The 20,876-nt window shown below is 43.0% G+C and overlaps 1 protein-coding gene across 1 annotated transcript in view; it reads right to left on the minus strand.

Annotated features, from left to right (window-relative positions):
* Positions 1–20,876, minus strand: part of PTPRK (protein tyrosine phosphatase, receptor type K) — a 492,629-nt gene that overhangs the window by 316,391 nt on the left and 155,362 nt on the right. The window contains 1 exon segment of the mRNA XM_015416770.1: positions 157–238. Within this exon segment, the coding sequence (XP_015272256.1) occupies positions 157–238 (82 nt within the window).

The raw sequence follows: 20,876 nt of genomic DNA on the forward strand, positions 1-20,876 counted from the left end.
ACTTGAACACCACCATTTATCTTTTCCAACACAATGTAAAAACCCACAGAAAGGGGAGGGGAGACATCACTGGTCAGATGATGAAAACAGCAGTCAGACAATATCGAGCCAGTCCTGAAAAGACAGGGAAAAATGTGACTCTTAATCAGTACTCACCGCAAGGGTAACTCAGAACCTGGATGTCATCAATGGCAATGTAGCCATTTCTCCCATCTGAGACTTCAGCCTCAAATATTACCTGTCAAGAGGGAAGAAAAAATGTTTACAACACTCACTGAAACAGAATTCCCATCAGTGCAGTGTGCAGATACAACACGACATTTTTCCCCATAAAAGCTGAACTTTTGGCTAGATTTCATTATTGGATTTCAAAATGTCTACAGTTTTCTATTTATGCAAAAATCAGCTCTTAATTAATGCTATTCTATTTTTCATGTGCTCTCCTCTTTGAGCCATTATATACGGATTTTTTTTCCTGTTTGTTTGGGGGGGGGATGCTATTATGTTCAAATGGCCCAGATTTTTCCAGATAAAGAACACCAATAATATTTCAGAATTTCATGTTCCTGTCTTGAGGATGTACCCCATATTTCATTATGAAGATAGAGAGATGGGCTCTAGTCCACAACAGCTTATGTCACAATAAATCTGCTAGTCTTTAACATGCCAAAAGACTTTTTATTGCTTTGCAACAATTTATCAGTGTTACATGATATTGCTCTGGTGACATGAACCCCACATCTTCAGCCTCAGCAATTCAGCTGAACACCACCTTGACAGTAAAACTGAAAGTGTAAGATTAATTTTCTTGTATCTTCTTTCGCTGTTTCTGTTAAGCAAGAGCTTAAAAAGTGTCTCACAAGGAATACCAAAAGTATGCTGATATACCCTTCTATCCCTTGAACAAATAAATACTATCACTAAACATGAATTATATGCAAACAACTGCAACAGTAGAAGAATAAACATTTCCTAGTAATGAACAAAGCTGAGCATAAACTGGATTGTAAGGCCTTGGTCACGGATTGGTACCTTCCAGCATGTATGCCAAACAGTCTTATGTCATGTCATTTAGTTCGGAGAACAGGCTAGTTCTCTCAGTAAGGGATCAAGGTAAGCCCCGAAGTACAGTTAGTGCCACAGGGGCTCAGTTTGCTCCCAGTGCACTTACCCTTGTCTTTCTCTCACACACAAGTGTATCAGCACACCAATATCTTCACAGATAGAAAGGTTACCAATGCTGGCTTGGACAACTAGAGATTTGGGAGCAATTCTGGGGAGGGGGGATTTTGGGAAGGGGAGGAAGTTCAGCAGGGATGTGATGCCATAGAGGATGCCTTCTGAAGCTGCCATTTTCTCCAAGGGAGACTGATCTTTGTAGCCTGGAAACCAGTTGTAACTCTGGGAGATCTCCAGGCCCCACCTGGAGGATAGCAACTCTACTTGTACTGCCTCTTGGTTTGTAGGTGGTAGAAAGTGCTGTAAATTCTGCCCTCCGAGGCTGCCATTTTCTCCAAGGGAATGGATCTCTGTCATTTGGACATCAGTTGTAATTCCAACAGAACTTCAGGTCCTACCTGGAGGCTAACACTAACAAACAGCACAGAAACTTCTGAAGAAGTCTAAAAGGTGTAAATTTGCTGGGGCTACGAGAACATTCAGTTTCTATGATAAGCACAGACACTCTATGTTTATCTTTCTCTCAGAACCTGAACAGAAACTCTGAAAGCTTTAGCGAGAGGTAGCAGCCAAAAGGGCCCTACTGTCATACAAGTTAGCAAGGCTGTCAAGTGTGAGGGGAAGGGAGGAAACTTTTGGACTGAGTAGCAGGATGCTGTTTGCAAGGATCTGTTTGCATTTATCTTTCCAAAACAGAAATTTGCCACTTTGTTGGAAAAATCCCAGCAATGCATGTTTAGAGGAGCTAACTAGATTCAAAAAGTTGGAGAAACACAGCTGTTTTATTCTCCTTCCCGCCTCACTTCTACCTGCCAACCAGTACAGGTATTCCTTTATGGGGGGCCCACAACTCTGTGGATTATCTTTCCACAGCTGAAGGAACATGGGGAAATCCAATGTGTCTTCTGTGCATGGATAAGTAGACAAAAGCCAGTGTTGTTCATAAGGTGCACAAACTGCAAAAAAAAAGGATCCCCAAAATGCAGATCTTCCTAAACTCGAGCAGTGGGCCAAAAGCACTGCTCTTGATCTGAGTATATTTTAATTAGAAATTTTTGAGTGATGGAAAAATCTCCTGATTAACTTTCAAAGCAGCTTCTACAGCGCAGACTCAAGAAAGACATATACACCAACCCTAGAAATGCAATCTTTTCATAAAGTTATTTATAGATTTTTTTGCATTGCAAGAACTAAATATGCTTACAATCAATGGTCTGAATCCTTGAGTGAGACTTAGGACACTTCCAGTGGAAGACAATTTCCTTTTTATCCCCAAGCCACATATTATACTGATCCCCAGGTTTCCCAAGCCCTGATGAATTCCACTCATAGTTCTCTGGAAACAAGCCAATTAGTGCTATTTTTTATGATTTTATTTGTAAAATTAAACAAACAGAATCACTTAAGCCATTAAAAACATTCTGGAAAACAGAAGTTTATCTACTGTCATCTATCTATACATATAAAAGAAAGTCCCCTCACTGTAAAATCAACGCCCAGGTCCAACCGCTGGACCTAGAAACACCAAATTTGGGGATAGTGCTCCTATCATGATGTAGCTGCTCACTAAGAAGGGATTTTTAGAAATTCAACCCCTAAGGGAGTCAAAAGGGGTAAAAATGTGCTCCCCCCATTGATTCCTATGTGGCTGCCAGGCTGCTGCCTCCTTGCACCCCCTACTCTCTGATTGGTCAGCTGCAGAGCTCAGTGTTCTGAGGTTAAAAAAAAACACCAACAGTTACAGGAGACTGCAGAGAGCTCATGACAGTTAAGGAAATCAGGAATGGCCAACAACCACCGGTGAGGTGCAGTAATGCTGCTGGCCCAGTCTCTCTGATGGCCTCCAACACACTCCCCCCACCTCCTACACCTAACAGGCAGTTGTCTGTCAGGTGCAGCAGCAGTTGCAGGGTGATTAAAGCCACGAGGGAGCCTGCCCCAGCAGTAACGCCTTAGTGATCCTGCCGGCTTAGTCTCCATAGTGGCTTCTAATACTCCTCCCCTCCCCCTCCTACACTGGACAGGCAGCTGCCTTTCAGGTGTAGGAGAGGAGGTGGGATGCTTACAGCCGCTGGGGAGATTTTCTCAGCAGGGTTGCCTTAGCCCTGCTGCTGGCCCAGCCTCCTCGATACCTTTAAATACAATCCCACTCCCAACATCAGACAGGGTGGTGTCTGTCAGGTGTAGGAGAAGGGCCAGGGTACTTTAATCCATCAGGGACGCCACCCCAACAGGATCACCTTAGCGATGTTGCTGGCCCAGCCTCTCTGATGGCTTCCAACACACTCCCCCCGCCTCCTACACTTAACAGGCAGTTGTCTGTCAGATGCAGCAGCAGTCACAGGGTGCTTAAAGCCCCCCCCCTCCTACAGCCACCGGGGAGGTTTGCTCAGCAGGATCACCTTAGCAGTGCTGCTAGCCCAGCTTAGCTACACTCCCACCCACAATGGAAATATACCCCAAATTTGTAGAAAACTGGTTTCCTTTATTAGGTTATTTAACTTCTCACAATGTGGGTTCTGAAAAATTGGTTTATATGAACTTGCTTAATATCTGATTGCTCGGATGGTGTTTTGAATATGTACTTATGTCCCACTTTTTAAATGTAACATAAATGAGAAGCATTTTTGTAAAAAAAAATTTAAAAAGGAGGGGGTATCCTAAGGGGGTAAAAAAGGGGCAAAATGTGTTCCCCCAGTTGTTAGAAGAGACTGCAGACAGTTGAGGACACTTACAGAAATCAGCGATTCAAGACTCCTGAATAGACATTTTTCAAAAAAGCCAGCATGGCAATTGAGTTAATGAATGTTCATGGGGAGATAGTAAAGGACCTTTCTAGGAGCCATTTTATATTTATTTATTATATTTATATCCCGCCCTCCCAGCCACGGGCGGCTCAGGGTGGCCTACAACAACATAAAAACTGCAATGCATAAAATCACAATGCTAAAACCATAACAATAACAATATTAAAAGGTGCTAATGATTATAATCCAATTTCCAATAACAGATATCAATTTAACATTACGTCTGAGATGGCGCTCAACTTCCATGCCATCCTAATGGTCTATCCCGATTTGATGTTGCATGGGTGGCTCAGGCTACTTTAAGATTTCAAGGAGCAGGGCATTCTCCCCCGGGGCGGCTCCTAATTGAATGCCTGGCAGAACAGCTCCATCTTGCAGGCCCAGCAGAACTGCATAAGATCCCGCAGGGCCCTGATCTCCTCTAGGAGCTTGTTCCACCAGAGCTGAGCCACCACCAAGAAAGCCCTTGCCCTGGTTGTAGCTAACCTGGCATCCTTTGTCTCATCCTTTGTATTTACTTTGTCTCAATCTGAGTTTTGAAGAGACTTTAAATCACATTATACTTGCCATTCACTGAATTCTACTAATAGGAGAACCCATTCTACCCCATAAGTTACCTTCTGAACATTCCAGCTAAGACAAAAAGCATACAAGGAAATATATGGTCATAAACACTAAATCTTCTCACATAACATTTTGGGGAATATGAATGTTAATGGGGGCAAGCAGGATCACCATGGCAGGCTCTGTCCTCATACTACATACATTTAATTAAAGGTATACAGAGATCATGCAAACAACTGTATGTGGGATGCATCTCTGCACAACTGAGAATTTTGTAGTCTTCCCTCTTTATCAGGTGGGGCCTGGAGATCTCTCAGAGGGCTTTTTTTGCACCTGTTTGTTTCCCCGCTGTTCTTCTGGAGCTGTCAATCACTCTCTGCATTGCATCACACTTTCATTTTCTGTGTGCACTGAGTCTTTTTGCAATTTCTACATATTTTAATGGCCATTCAGTGGTGACTTTGGAGTCAGTACAGTGTTACCGTGGGGCATCCAAGAGTGCTTCTGCAGTGGACTTAAAGACTGATCCACTTCCGAGTTGGAGGTAATGCTAAGCAGAAACCTTACCTTGGACTGTGCGACACTGCCCATGTCTCTGGCTGTTTCCACCCCTTCTTTCTTTTGTCACATCTCCCCCAGGTTGGATTTCTCTCATTCTGCTTCCTCTTGGCTGGCGGCAGAGAGAGAAACAAAAGGCTGGGCTTCTCCACCCTTTTGCACATAGGACCCTAGGGATCTTTTTCCCCTTCCCCAAAGCCAATCTGCACGCAACTTGGGGGGGAGGTAGAGGAGCCACCCAGGGAGGTCCTCTGTTATTTTTATCCTTCTAGCTTGTGGGGAGGGGTGTTTGACATACACCCCCCCCCTTTGCACACTGGACCCTAGGGAGGGATCTTTTCCCCCCTTCCCCAAAGCCAATCTGTACGCAACCCGGAGTAGCTCAGTGGCAGCTAGCCAAAGAGGGTGGGAGAGTGGGGAGGAGAGAAGGGGAGGGGGCAGTGTGCCCCATCCCTTGCTCACGCATTTGTCCAAGTTGGTGGCAATTGGACCGCCCCCAGATGTCAGAAGTCATGTTCTCACACCAATTAAGAAAAACTGCACCTTTCTGTTGTAGCTACAGAATGAATCCATCGAAAAATAAAATAATATGCAGATGGCAGACAAAAAAAATCTGAAGCAAATCTTAACAGCTTGACTGCCTGGATTCTTTGCAGTAAACTGCAGTAAGCTATCACAGAAAGGGCCAGAATTACAATGGATCTACAGAGGACAGTTCCCCTAAAGAAAACGGATGCTATGAAGGGTAGGCTGTATGGGATTATGTTCCACTGAACTTTCTTCCCTCCCCAGGTTCCATCTCTAAAATCTCCAGCATTTCCCCTCTCCCTAAGTTGGCAAACCTGGCATGCACATTTCTCAATGAAAGCAAGTAGATCAGAGGCAGAGTTTGTCTTTGAAAAAGAAAATTACTTTCAACTGCATTGCTTGGGAAAAAAAACACATAACTATCTGAATCACTACCTCACTGGCCAAAACGCACATCTTAGCATGTACTTCAGTGGCCTTTTGTTATATGAAACAATGGGAAGGAGTAGGGCAAACACACAGGTGCTCAGAACAGAGTGCACTTTGCAGTCAAGTCAGGCACTCTCCCAAAACAATCAGAGCAACCCTTTGTTTTTGTTTTTAAGCCTGTGATGACAGTGGATCTTCTATGTGGGTTCTTGCTTTTAAAGATTGGGGGGAGCATTTGGGAGGCACTAGAAAATAAAAATGATTCATGCTGAGACTTTTTTGAAAAGCAGGTCTTGATTTGTACAAAGGTATGTTACAGGGAACAATGGCTCTGCGATCCATTAATCCTGGTAAAAGGAAAAGTATGTGCCAGTGCCAAATAGCACTAGTTGATTAACAGGTTGGGAATCTCATTTTATGCAGTTAAAATCTTTATGCAAGTCAGGCCATTATGGAGCACTTATAATATATATAGTTTTCTTAGGGCACAGTGCTTCAGAGTACTTTCTCTCCCCCCCCCTCCAATACAGGCCTCTTACAGTGAAATTACATAGATTTTTTAAAATCTAACTTTTGCCTAAGGAAGGCTGACCAGTTTTGTCATGGTAGGGATGATGTAGAAATGCTTGCAACTTTCTTAGGATGCAGTAAACGCCTGGCGTGATCTGGTCCATGGGGTCGCGAAGAGTCGGACTTGACTGTGCGACTGAACAACAACAAACACCAGAAAAATCAAGCAATGAGGTTGTGAGCCAGGCACTTAATATAGGGAATGATCTCAGCAGAGAAAACTCAAACGGTATCATAAACGTTGATTCTGTTTTGTAGCCAAATTCTATGCTTGTCACAAGACTGCTCCCCAAGAGGGAGGAAAAGGATCTTGCTGAGCTACTGATGTCTCAGGTATAGAGAGGCTGCACAGGCATGTTTGTCCCTTTCAAGCTGAATCTTGGTGACAATTAGAAAGCAACAAGAAATATTGTGTTTTCTCTGTGTCTCTGAGGCTCAGAACAAACGTAAAAGGAAGCCCTCATACTTCTCCAACACTCTTGCTATTCTGCATGCCTCCAAGTCTTAGTATGGCATCAGGAAGAGACCTTGTGCTTCCAACAGATTAAAGTAGGAGTATATATTTTAGGTAAACAGGTTGAGATTCTAACTGGATTGAGAGAAGGGGGCTGTTTTAGGTGTACAATTAGGAAGTGGTAAGAAGTGACATTATGTTGACTAGATAACTGGCAACTTGGTTAGACAGTCTAACAGGTTTGCAATGAATTAATAAGGGAAATACAAATTCTGGAGGCTACATCTAATTGTGCTGGGACTGCACAGTCAACCGTGGACTGGTTTTTCTGTAGACAGGTGGAGCATGGGGCAGAATTATGGGGCACAAAATGCCAATGTCGATTTGCTTAAAAAAACAGGAACTCAACCTCTTAGGGACTCTTCCAGTTCCCTTGAAATACATGCTTAATTCTACACGAACTGGCATATTTTACTGTCTCTTTTCTTGGACTTTATTCTTCCCCACTAGGAACTGGTATACATCATTAAAATGACCAGAGTGGCAGATTCTACAACTGGGCAGGATCTAATTGTCCTTATCATGTCAGCAGAGCATTCAACTGGCAAATCTTTTCTCTCTGTCTACAGAAGAAGATGGATGCCTGTGAGCTTAATTACCCAAAACTTGAGCTGAGATGCAGGTCAGTTCTAATGCTTGATGTCAAGAATTGTGTGAAGGGACTAGACACAGAAGTACTGTAGTCATGACAATATGAAAGCCAATGTGTGCTTTAGCTCTGGAATGAAACAGATTTTGCCCTTCATGCTGTTTTCTCTCCATTAAAGCACTTGAAAGCCTGACCTATTCTAATCTTATTACTTCAATGCCAGGACCATTACTAGGCTACTGGTTTGAACTACTAAGTGTTGTATGTGTACACAAACACAACTAAGACGAGAGACATTTCCGCCTTAAATCTATGTATGATAAATTAAAATTGCCACTCTCAGGAAACTCTAAATTTATAGTCAGCTTCAAAGGCACTGATTTCAGTGAGTTACATGTATGTCACTGCATGGCTACAGCTTTAATTGTTTTCAATTAATGATCCAATCCCATGAATCACTATAGAGCAGGGATGCCAAATCCCTCCGGCCACCAGCAGGGGATGGGGGGGGGGGGGTTATGGTTGCCAGATCCAAGTTAGGAAATTCTTGGTGACTGAGAGTTGAAGCCTGGGGAGGACAGGGACCTCCGTGGGGTACCATGCCATACTGTCTACCCTCCAGAGCATCCATTTTCTCCAGGGGAACTGATCTCTGTAGCCTGGAGATGAGCTGTAACTCTGGGGGATCCCCAGGCCCCACCTGGAGGCTGGCATCCCTACTGTAGAGGCACATTAACAATTAATATCAATAGAAAAGACTAACACAATTTGTCACAGGATATATCATTAGTGTCAAGTAGGGGTGTGCATTCAGATCTACCCAAACCAAAAATATATCCAAAAAATACCTTATTGGTATTTTCCGGGTATATTTTGGCATCCCAAATGTATCCAGGTTTTCTCGGGAAAACTGGGGGAGGGGGGAGAATTCTGAGAAAATCCTGGATATATTCAGGAATTACTGGTAGATCCAAAAACATGAGAGAGGCAGGAGCAGATTGCGCCTGCCTCTCAGCTGTTTATCAGGCTTCTAATTAAATTTTAAAGTTTAAAGGGACTGCAAAAGACAGCCCAAGGATCAGCTGTGCCAGGGGAGCAGACTGTTCCCACCAGCTCAGCTTTGGGCTGGCTTCTCCTACATCCCAATTTAAACTGTGCTGCATGAGAAACCATCCCAGCCAGAATCTGTGGCACACAGATCCTGGACCTAACTTCTTCTGCAGCCCAGTTTAAACCAGGCTGCAGAAGCCAAGCCAGCCCCAGGATCAAGCTGACTTTAAAAAAAATTATAGCATTTTTCTTCTCTCGTCTATCGGGGGGGGGATATCAAGATTTCCAAAAAATCCCAGAACGGAATACTACATTGGTATTGGTATTTCTCAGAAATACCAAAAAAAAATCAGGTCCAAATAAAAAGATGCCGATAAAAAAACCTGCACACCCCTAGTATCAAGTTTAGGAGTACCAGTCTGCAAACCAAATTATATATCGGTCTGTGGAGATTAGTAACTGACCTTCCAATATTTCACTTTTACTTTAATGTACCCAGGGGGATTGAGGAGGTGGAAATTCAAAATCTGACCAGTGCAGTGATGCTGATGCAAGAGTATCTAATCCCTTATTTCTACTGAACTACAGCAGAACAACAGAAGAAAGTGCTCCTTTACCAATGCCACAGCTCTCATTAAGTTTGAACTCCTGTTTTATTAAGTCAGGAATCGTATGGAGCCAAGACAATTTGAATCTAGAATTGCCCATACCACAAAACCTTGCCCTCTAAAATGCTCTGTACTCTTCATGGATTAAGCAGGCTACTTTCTCTCCCTACTGTTTCATTTTTCTTTAACTAAGATCTAGTCTACATAGTACACTTTGGATACTTAAATCTGGTGACCGGAGCTGTGAATGGGCAAGACAGATCTTTCTACAAACCTGAAAAGGCCCCCAGGTTTGCAGGAAAATGTGAAACCTGAAAAAAAAAATACATTCAAGAATTTGAAAAATTCAAAAATGATAAAAGGGGTTTCTGTAGCTTTAAGCAGTAGATTCCTTCAGTGGCTGTTGCTAGGCAACCACAGCTTCCAAGGTTTGTTCTCCCAGTAAAAGGCAGGGGGAGAGAACAGGGCTGTTTCCAGGCCTATTTTGACCTTTGAAGGAGGACTTACCAGGGCCAGGCTTGGCTAGGGTTGCCAGCTCCAAGACGGGAAATTTCTGGAGATTCTGTGGTGGAGTCTGAGAAGGGCAGGATTTGGGGGCAGAGAGGTCTCAGCCAGATATTATGCCATAGACTCCACAACCTCCAAAGCAGTCATTCTACATCCGGAGTTCAGTTGCAATTCTGGGAGAATGCCAGGTCCTACCAGAAGGCCAACCAGCCTAGGCCTAGCAGCATCCTCTGGGTGACTTGATACCACCTGACTTTTTTTTTACTTTCCTAGGCCTGACTGCTTGCTACTGTTCAACAGCAGCTGCCCTATGAAAGCCAGTGTAATGTAGCAGTTAGGGCTTCAGAGTAGGGTTTGTGAGGCCCAGGTTTAGATCTCTTCCTTGCTGTGGAAGCTGACTGGATGATTTTGGACCAGTCACAGCCTTAACCTACCTCACAGGGTTGTTGTGTGGATAAAAAGGAGGAGAGGAGAATAATGTAAGTTGCCTTGGTCTCCACTGTAGAGAAAGACCATCGTTTTCTTAGGTAGAGGCTGCAGAGAGGGAGGCAACAGAAAGTTGAAGACAGAATGGCAGATAAAGGTAGGTTGGCTGTTGGATGGGAAGGAGATAGGATTGCCAACTCCAGGTTGGAAAATTCCTGGAGATTTGAGAGATGGAGTCATTCTCTCCAGGGTTTGAGGAGGGAAGGGACCTTGGATATGTATAATGCCATGGACTCCACCCTCCAAAGCAGCCATTTCCACCAGCAGAACTACTGTTGCTAAACTCCAGGTGAGTGGAAAAGGAAACAAACAACCATGATATATTATGCCACAAAAGTCTCCAAAGACTAGAAATGTCTTTTTCCAATATTCAGTTTACTGGATGCAATTCAAACACCATCAACACCAACGGATTATGCATATCATCTTGTTTCGTGTACAACTTTGTCAAAGTGAATAGCGTCGAAATACAAGATTAATACATTTAACAAACTCACTGGTAGTATTTCATAGTGACATTCTTCAAAATCCATGGATTTTGAAGAATGTCACTATGAAATACTACCAGTCAAGTATTCATGCCACATAGCATGTTTATCTTATTTAGAATTTTTTCATGCTGCCTGCCCAGGGAATCTGCCCAAGAAGGCTTACAAAGTAAAAAAAGAAAAGAAACTACACTACAAACTACACTATAAAACACTACAAGTTATTAAATAAAATCCAGAATTTAAAAACCTAGCTACAGCAAGGAAACAGATAACTGAGCAGTTCAAAATAACAGCTTTCAGACTATAAGAACATTATAAAACAGTGTTAAAAGATTAATTAAAAGCCTGGGTGAACAGAAATGTTTTGGCCTGGGACATAGAAGAAAGTAAAATACCCAGCAGGTGAGCCTCAAGGGGAAGAGCCTTCCATAAGCAAAGTGACACTACTGAAAAGCTCTGTCCCTGGTTGCCACCTTCCTCACTTCTGAAGTCAGGGGCACAGAGAGCAAGGCTTGTGAGGCAGATCTTAAACAGTGGGCTGGACAACATGGTTGGAGGTGGTCCTTTAGGTACCGTGACCCCAAGCTGTTTAGGGGCTTAAAGTTCAGAATCAGTACACTGAACTGTGCCTGGAAACAAATAGGCAGCTAGTGCAGATCTCTCAGCACTAGAGTAATACAATCCCTGTGTCTCTGTTACCTGCCAGGAACATGGTAAGCTGTATTATGTAGACCAGGCCTCACAACAGCTGCTTCTCAACACTCCATCCTCTCTGACATACATTTAGTCCTCAAAAGGCTGTTTTTAAAAGAGCTTTCTCCAATGTTGAGGGGTTAATTTACAATGCCAGCTTTTTCTGCATACCTACAGAGTACCCTGAGCAGACCTACCTTGTCTGTAGGTGGCCTAGTTTTATAGCTGTCATCATTCACATAGAAACAGCTAATTTACTATTTAAAACAGATGAAGACTATAAATGCTATACAATCAAAGGCATTCAGTACTTGAGATGTTACTTATTCTATTTCAGTTCGGCTGGACATTTGATCATGTTTGGGTACAAACTTACAGGTGGAAAATATATGTGCAGGATTTCCGTGCAGAAAACACAGCTGGTAATGGGAATCAAAAAACCTACTCACAAGAATGAATATTACAAATTCCATTCACATTCAAAGGTTTGGTATGTCAAACAATTTAGGAAAAGATTAACATCATAATCTTAGATGCACTTTTTTGGAAGCAAATTCCATTTTGATCAATTAAACGCCCTCGAGTCTTATCTAGACAATATTGTCTATTCTTATGTGGGGATCCTTCTAAAACATTGGCTTTGGAGTAAGGATTGCCAGGAGTCTCTCGTTTTGAACTGGACAGTCCAGTATTCATGCATTCAGTCCAGGAAATAAATTGAGAAAAGACTGGCCATATATTTATTTGTCTGGTATTTTATAATTAAGTTTTATTACTGCTTTTGATAGGCCGGGGTCCTCTGCATGGCACCCCATGGGCACCATGGCACCTGCCAACACCTTTCCTGGCGCCAGGCAAGAGTTTTTAGAAACTCAGTAGGCCCAGGTTTTTTTAAGTTTTTTTAAATATTTATAACACTGATAGTGGTTTCAGGTAAAGTATTTTACATGTGCATAGCAGAGTGACATTCTAAAAAACACAATGGGACTTGATCCTCATTAAACACAACTGGGCTGCATGGCTAAAATGCTTAATGCTCCTAACTGGAACTTTTACTGAAGTCATCAAATCTTCACAATTTGAATGTATTTTTATAATTCAGGTGAAAATTGATAACATCACTATATCAAATTCTGCCTGCTTTTCAAAAATAACATGTTCCTCTGTCAAACACTGTCCATAATCTCTCTCATGCTGTTCACATGTGCAAGGAGCTCTTACCAGCCCTTCAAAACCAACTGTTGCCGTTACAAGTAATAGTGCAGGTTGAAAATGACTGGGTTCATGACAAAAGAGCTCATGTAAAGGGGATAACCAGAAGCAGATGCCTGCAGAATGAAAATAGATAATGCCAGATGAGGATTTCTTAGCTGGCTCAATATGTACACTCTGGCTAGCCCCTGTCCTGATCTATCATACTTCCTGCAGTTTTGCCTGTTTGTTGTTCTTGCCCATCATTTGTCATTTCATTGGTACTCACATTGATAACCATAATCATTAGGTTTCACTTTATACCTTTCCTTTATCTAGAGTACGGGGATAACTATACAGTCCTACTTTACCAGGCTGATGTAATGATTATGTTGATAATGCATGTGAAACATTTTGATCACTAAACTTCACAGGAGCTGCATACCTTGTGATGGTCTTGTTGCTGGTATCACACAATAAACACCAATTGGAAAGTGCAGGTTCTCATCCCTAAATGCTGAGGGATTGTGTGCCAGGAAGGTCTGGCCAACCAGCACCCATCCCACCCAACAGCACAGATCTTCAAGCATTTGGGAAGGTGCACCCGTCTCTTCTGCTCTGTGTTAAATGTCAGGAAAACCACTGAAGTGGCTGTAGACACCACCACTGTCTGAAATGTGAAGCAGCCCTAATATAGTGTGTGTGGGGGGGGTGAGTTAAAAGCAATCCTGCTCATGTGATTTGACCCTCAAGCTAATGTAGACTGTTGCTATTAAACTTCCCATATCCATATATTTAATTCCCAAGAGTCCCCTATGGGTGGATACTTATTTCTGCAGATAGGGGGCATACTTACCCCAAACAAGCTGTTCTGCAAACTTGGGTGACCCTCTAGGTTTGCAGAATAATCTGACAACTTTTAAAGAATACATGGGGGGGGGGGTTAAATTCCCTTAAAACAGAGGACTGTTATCTGCACATGCATACACAACACTTCTCTGCTGGAGCAGGGGGAGGGGGGCTCTTCAGGCAGGCAATAGCTGGCAAGTGAAGTGAGGAGGGAGGAGCACCAGCAAGGGAGAGCCAAGGCCATCACATTACCTGGCTGGGAGAAGAGCCCTCAAATTCTGCCCCTTCCTACCAGCGCCACTGCAGTAGGTAGCACCTGCCATAGCTCTCCACCTCGCAAGCACAGGCAACGCAGGTGCAGCGATGGTGGGGGCAGGATAAATGGCAGTGTGGCAGGAAAGAGGAATGACAGCCTACCGTGCCATCAGAAGGGGACCTGTACCTATCATGGAAATTGCCCCCTGCTCATCATGCCCTGCCTTCAAGGCTTCTTCCTCTTTCCTCAGCTGCTCAGTGGTGAGAATGGGGGGGAGAGGGAGTGGGCAGGTAAGCCGCAAGCTGACGGGGGGGACTGATGATGGGGGGAACCAGAGCCAAGCAAGCACTGCACTGACAGTGGGGAGGCAGCAAACTGATGGGGGGGAACAAGAGGGCAGAGCTCCAACAAGGGGGGGGGGAATTGAGGATGGAAGGAAGGCAAGCAGGTAGAGTGCCAATGACTGGCACTGAGAATGGGGGGAGGTGTGTAGGCAGAGCAGCTCACTTTCCAAATACCAACATCTTCAGAATTCCAAAGTTCAGAGCACATAAAGTCAAGGGAATCAGATTCATTGAGTAGCAGAGGAAAAAGATGACCTCCAGTATTACATGCAAATCATTATTTTTTATTATGTATACAGTGATATGAGTATGTAAATGACAGTCATTTACATGTAAAAATGAAAATAGGCAGGTCTCAGACTACTAGGCATTTACAATTCAGCAACAAACAAGGAGGCAAAGAGCTAGTGACTAAGGAGAGAGACAAAGGTGAGTGTTCAACAGATGTACTTAGAAGCCAAGGTGGGAAACAGAAGTGGCGGCTATATGGTACGTGACAAGCATTCACTATGCTTCAAGTCCTCTTCTGGGACATAGTCTCAAACATAGAATTAGTGATGGAATATTCCCATGGGTTTCTCGCGGGTTCCCACTTGTCATGTATATTTTGGTGATGGTCATTTTCAACATGTGTCCAGTATCCAGTATCATGTCACAATCCTACTTTTAGGTTATAGATGAGCTGTTGTTATCTCACATCACACCTCTAAGTACCACTGCTAGGAGGCAGCAACAGGGGAAGGTCTTGACATTTGTGGCTTGTCTTTTGACCCTCCATCTAGGGCAACTGGTTGGCTGTTGTATAAAAGAGGATCCTGAACTAGATGGACCATTGGTCTATTTTTACATTATCTTCACAGCATTCACTGTTCTCAAAAGCCAGAAAATCACAGGGGAGAAGAGGTACAGACAGCATGGCTACCATTATAAAGGAAGAATCTTAGTAAAATGAAGAAAGCTGTCACTCAAATCCAAATGCCAAAAATCAAAAACAGTGATTCAGCCAAATGAATGACAGTTTGTTCCTCAGTTCCCAAAACACATACACAAAAATTTTAAGAACTTTGCGGGCAGAAAATGCATAGAATACACGTTGTGTTTTTGTGTTTTTTAAAAGGGAAATGCAAGTTTCTTCTTGAGACAGAGAGATGGGATGAATGTCTTAACATGTACTTTTACCTAACCCACAAAAATCTGTTGACATAATAAAATGAATCTCCCTTGTGATAAATTTTGCTTAGCTAATTTTGAAACCATGAAAACATAATTACTTCCATTTGAATGCTTAAGTAATGCTGTGAGGCAGAGTTTTCTGCTGACAAAGCCCCAGAGAACTCTTTTTTAAACACAGTAAATCAAACACTTGGGTAGAAAATTTGTAATCTAGCCTTTTAAAGATTTGCTAGTTAAGGAACTGATACACTTCTCCTGAGACTTGAGAATTGGGTTAAGGAGGCATTTTCTTGCTCTTAAACTGGTATTGTTGTTAATAGGGTTGATCAGCATGTGTACCCAAATAAATAATCAATTGGGTGAGCCTGCTTTCTTTTTCCCCCCAATAAGGGCTTAAATCTAGCAACTGACTCTATAAATGCTTTACTCTGCTTCATCTCACCACATGGATTCTCTTACGAGATTACAGACCAATGCTGATAACTCTCCTCAACATTTGGCAAGTGATTCTGTCCGGAAATACAACATAATACAGTTAAGTGAGTTGTATTTATTTATTTCCCTCAGACTCAACAAGTTGCAGGGACATAAGAACAAAGGGTAAATGAACAAATAAAAACAATGCATAAAACAGCTGTTTTTCTATCCTCTCAATCTCAGCCCCTCTGGCCAACAAACCTTCTAATCTCGGCAAGCCTCAAGTTACACATCCCTTTTGCACCTAGCCTATTTTCTCTATCTTCTCCTTTCTGTCCAGCCAGCCTGATGTGTGCCCTGACACCCTGCAATACCTTCTATCTTCTCTGGGCTCTTGTTTCCTCTCCATGGGGACACTGTACATGCAATCATGTGTTGGCTCTGTTTGGACTGGCTAGCCTTGGGTGGATAGCTCTAGTTAATGTGACTGTTCAATTGGAATTACTTCAGTGAGCTTCACTGTATTTTGTGTAACATTCATTTCATTACATTGTACGTTGTAACTTGTATCTCCTCCTTGCCTTTCAGATTATTAGCGTGAAGGCCAGATACATGGGGAAAAAACCCATTTCCAAGGAACTGGATGGCAGTTTTGGAAGGACTCTATGTCATCATATTGCTACTGAGCTCTTTCCCCTCCCTAGGCACCACCCTCAAATCTCCAGGAATTTCCCAAACCAGAACAGGCAACCTTAGCTGGACAGTATGAGACGAGGTAGTCCTTCAAGAACCAGGTCTTATAGGTAAGAACCAGAACTTTGATCTGTGCCTGAAAATGATCTATGCAGACAATTGAGATATTTTGGCACAGGGGGGATAAGTTCCCTGTAACCCTGGGTGCTGCATTGTGGATCAATTAAACTGGTTTCAAAGACATGTAACGGCCATTACAGTAACCTATTCTGGATGCAATCAAAGCATGGATCACCATGCTACATGACAAGGAGCAAATATAAGCCTCCAAATACAGGCCAGGATCCAGCAGCATCCCCGAGCTACAAGCCTGCTCCTTCCAGAGGACTGGAACCACCTCAGGACAGGCAGAGTCCTTCATCCTTGAGCAGTTTTGTCACTGACAAGGAACGCTTCAGTCTTATATGGATTGAACTTTAGTTTATTGGCTTCCATCCATCTTATTATTTTCTCCAGCACAGCACAAACAAATTTTATGCAGAAAACTATCCTGTGCTATTCCAGAGTGCTTGATCCTTTCACCCATTTTGTTTAATTTGTATGTCAAACATGAATGATGTCTGAAGCTTTAAAGTTGCATGTCATTGGTATGCTGACACATGTCTGTATTTCTTTGTGTTACAGGCACATGCTGGGCTTCTGTCTGGAGCAGGGGTGGCCAAACTTGCTTAAGTGCCACACAGAATAAATGTCAGACGTTTGAGAGCCGCAGGACATAAACAAATATTACACATTTTTACTGGGAAATATGCAAATTTGCTTTTTATTACCATCAAATGAGACTGCCAGAAAGAATAACAAAAGCAGTAAAAGCAGGTATTGATAATGATATTTATTTGTCCAATGATATTTGTTTGCTAATGATATTTAGCTTCCCCAGCTGCCCTGCCGGGAGCCACACAATATGTATGAAAGAGCCGCATGTGGCTCATGAACCACAGTTTGGCCACCCCTGGTCTGGAGGCTACAGTCAAGTACCTGAAGAGAAACAAGCTAAAACTTAATCAAGCAAGAGGGAATGATACTATTTGGCAAGGCACAAACTTGAGAAGGATCGTCTTACCCCCTTTAGGTAGGTAGGGATGAAGTTGACTATCTCTATAAAGAACTCACATGTGTAACTGTTTCCTGCACTTTTGTTAGAGAGCTGGTAAGTACTGTTACTCAAAGAGGCAGTCTCCTAATTAATTGGGGGAATTAGCTTTAAAGGAGACAAAGAGAGAGGGGGTAACGGATTCTCCACCAATGTTTATGGGGATCTAGCCCTTAGAGAATTCTCAAAACGAACCAGTCAGATGTTCAACTGGAAAAGGTTTTATTGAGATAGGAATAAAATGTCAAAACACACACACACAAACAAACAGAAAGCACACAAGGTAGCTAAGAGGAAATCAGGGAGGAGAGGGGAGAAAGTGATTGTGGGGAAGGTGACAGTTACCAGTCTCTAAGACTGCGGTCCATGGAGGCGGCAGCAAAATGACCAGTGTTTCACAGAGCAAAGGAGGAGGCCCACACACAAATGGGGGTGTGAGCTTTGATGTCAAGAACACACACACACTGCTATGGAGCAGTGTGCTTGCAATTATAGGGGGGAATGTTCCCTGGGGCAGTCTGATGTGTTTCTCCCCAAAACAATGACTTGATGGCTTGTTTAGAGTTGGACAATGATTTGGGGAAAACTTGATGGGTTTATCTGAGGTGAATTATAGGTGTTAATGTTTCTCTACAATGTCATGAGGATTTTTGCAGCGATTTGTGAATAAAGTGTTGCTAAATTAGGGTAAATGGGTGAAGGGAAGTGAGGCTGGGTATTGATGAGGTTAGTCCAAGGTGGGGAGACATACCTTGGGAGACACAAGTGGATATCCATCCATCCATCCATCCATCCAGAGACTAGGAAGTCTGTTTATGGGTTTTTCTGTCTATAAACTGGCCCTCAGCGAGAGGAGGGTCCTGTCTGCTAACAATACAGTGGTAAACAATGTATTCAATCAAGTGCAAGGAGTACAGAAATTATTTCCCTTCCTGAGTTCTGCAGCTGCATGTAGATCGGTTTCTCTGTATCTACATAGCTACTTTAATAGAAGCCTTCTCAGAGGCTGCCCTTGAGGATTATTCAGACACACAAAATGTGGATTGTGTCGTAAACCCTATACATCACTGGTTAGAAGCTGATGGGAAAGGTTAGGGAGCACAGCTAAGGTGGCTATGAAGGCAGGCAGGTGAGAAGGAGCCTCCTCACCCACCTGCCTGCCTCCACAACTGTTGTTTGACTTGCCCTCCCTAAACTTTCCCGTTGGCTTCTAACCCGTGAGACTGTACTAAAGGCACTGAAGGGGTGGGGTGACAAGTCTCATACCCCCCAATGCCTCCAGCACCACTCCCTGCAGTCTCATTGTTTAGAAGCCAACTGGAAAGTTTAGAGGGAGCAGCTCAGGTGGTGGCTATGGAGGTGGGTGAGGAGGCTCCTTCTCACCCATCTCCAGCCTCATCTGCTCTGCCTAAACTTTCCCATCAGTTTCTAATTGGTGAAACTGTACAGAGCACCACTGGATGTGTAGGGAGGGCAAGGAGAATTCTTCTCACTCAGCTGTCCATCTCCAGCACTGCTATTCCCTATCTTCTTCCCCTCCTCCGCTGCTGCTGCAGTGTGTTTGTCTGTCATGTAACTTCAGACAGGTCTTCTCTTTGAGTCATTTGTTCAAGCTGTCTGAATGATCAAAGCACAAATCCTCCCTTTTAAAGCGGTGGCTCCAGTGTTATAAACCTACACCATGGTGGAGTGCCACCATACTGTCTTCTTTTTATGAGAAATATAAAGCCATTCTTTCAAGGTGAACACTATCTTAGGAGAAAGTTGCATAATCTCTCTCTTTCTATCTCGCCATTGTCGCCTATGGGCCCATTTTAATTTTTTTAGCCATCTTGAGCAGACGTGATCAATAGGAAAGGCAGCATATAAATATTTTTGTACATTAGTATTTTCTCCAATGGAAAAGAATTACTTAAAACACTGTCTCAAAAAAGGTTCTTCTATAAGAAGGCAAATTGAGATCTCTAAATGTAATAGAGAACAAAGAAACATAACTGTCCTGCAATTCTCATCCTTATCTAGGACCATACAGGTGAAGGCTCCCTCATTAACTACTTACTCTATGGACAATGTGCTGATTGCTTTATCACCATGGTATGGAGAAAACAGTAGAGTTGGCACTACAATATCTGGTCCAATAATGCAAACATAGGACACGAGGAGTTAGAGATCACATCTGGCCTTCCCTAGCACCTGTGGTTCATCAAGCATACTGAGAACTTTGCGTTAAGCATGTTCACCAGGCAAACAGACTTCTAATAGCCATGTCTAGAGATATAAATGCTGGGGGGGGGGGGAGAGAAAAATCACTGCAGTAAAAAAAGGTTTTCTCCCACCCCCGTCCATGTCTTCATTCAATTATTCTAATGGAAAATTGGGAATTTTTGCAGAACCCGAGGGAGGGATCCTATGAATAGTTTGTTTCTTTGAAATTAGTGAAATGCCCTTAAAAGAAAGTTCTACTCATTCAATATGTACAGCATGAAATTCTAAAGACTCCACCCCCCCCCAATTTTTCCAACAGAAATTTGGGGGAGCACTGGGGAGGGGGTATTCCTATGAAGTATACCTGTATGCAGTGTTCCCTCTAAGCCGAGTTAGTCTGAGCTAGCTCACAGTTTTTTAGCCTGCAGCTCACAGATTTTTGTCTTCGCTCAGGAAGGAGGGCTCCAAAGCAAACTAATTCATGCAGCAGCCAAATCGCTTGCTCAGAATTTTAATGCCAGTAGCTCACAAAGTAGAAATTTAGCTCACAAGACCTCCCAGCTTAGAGGAAACATTGCCTGTATGTGTATTTATTCCTTTCGGAATGAGTGAAATGTTTTTTATGTTGTTAATGCAGCAAAATGAGTTTAGTTTCAATAGGTAAGTAAGTACGGAATATATTTCAACTTTTCCCCAAATTTTGGTTTATTTTTTACCAGAAAAAAATGCCCCCCCCCCCAATGGCTTTAAAATTTCCAGAAAATTCAACATTTCTAGCCTTGCTCGGGCAGGAAACTCAGAGGCTTTGGGGGGGGCACTCTGGTAACATCCTGATGCATCCTGTTGGCATCACGTCTGATGATGATCTTTGTCATCACCATGTAGGAGCAATGTCCTAACATTCGCCCCACTCTCTATGGTCAAACCTACATAGTGATGGCACTTCTATGTCACGCCAAAAGTGACTTCATCACGTCACCAGAAACAGAAACTTTCCCTCTCATTTTCCCCTTGTTGGCCCA

Source organism: Gekko japonicus, unplaced genomic scaffold, assembly GCF_001447785.1.
Source record: "Gekko japonicus isolate JY-2015 unplaced genomic scaffold, Gekko_japonicus_V1.1 scaffold92, whole genome shotgun sequence".
In the NCBI taxonomy this organism is placed as follows: domain Eukaryota; kingdom Metazoa; phylum Chordata; class Lepidosauria; order Squamata; family Gekkonidae; genus Gekko; species Gekko japonicus.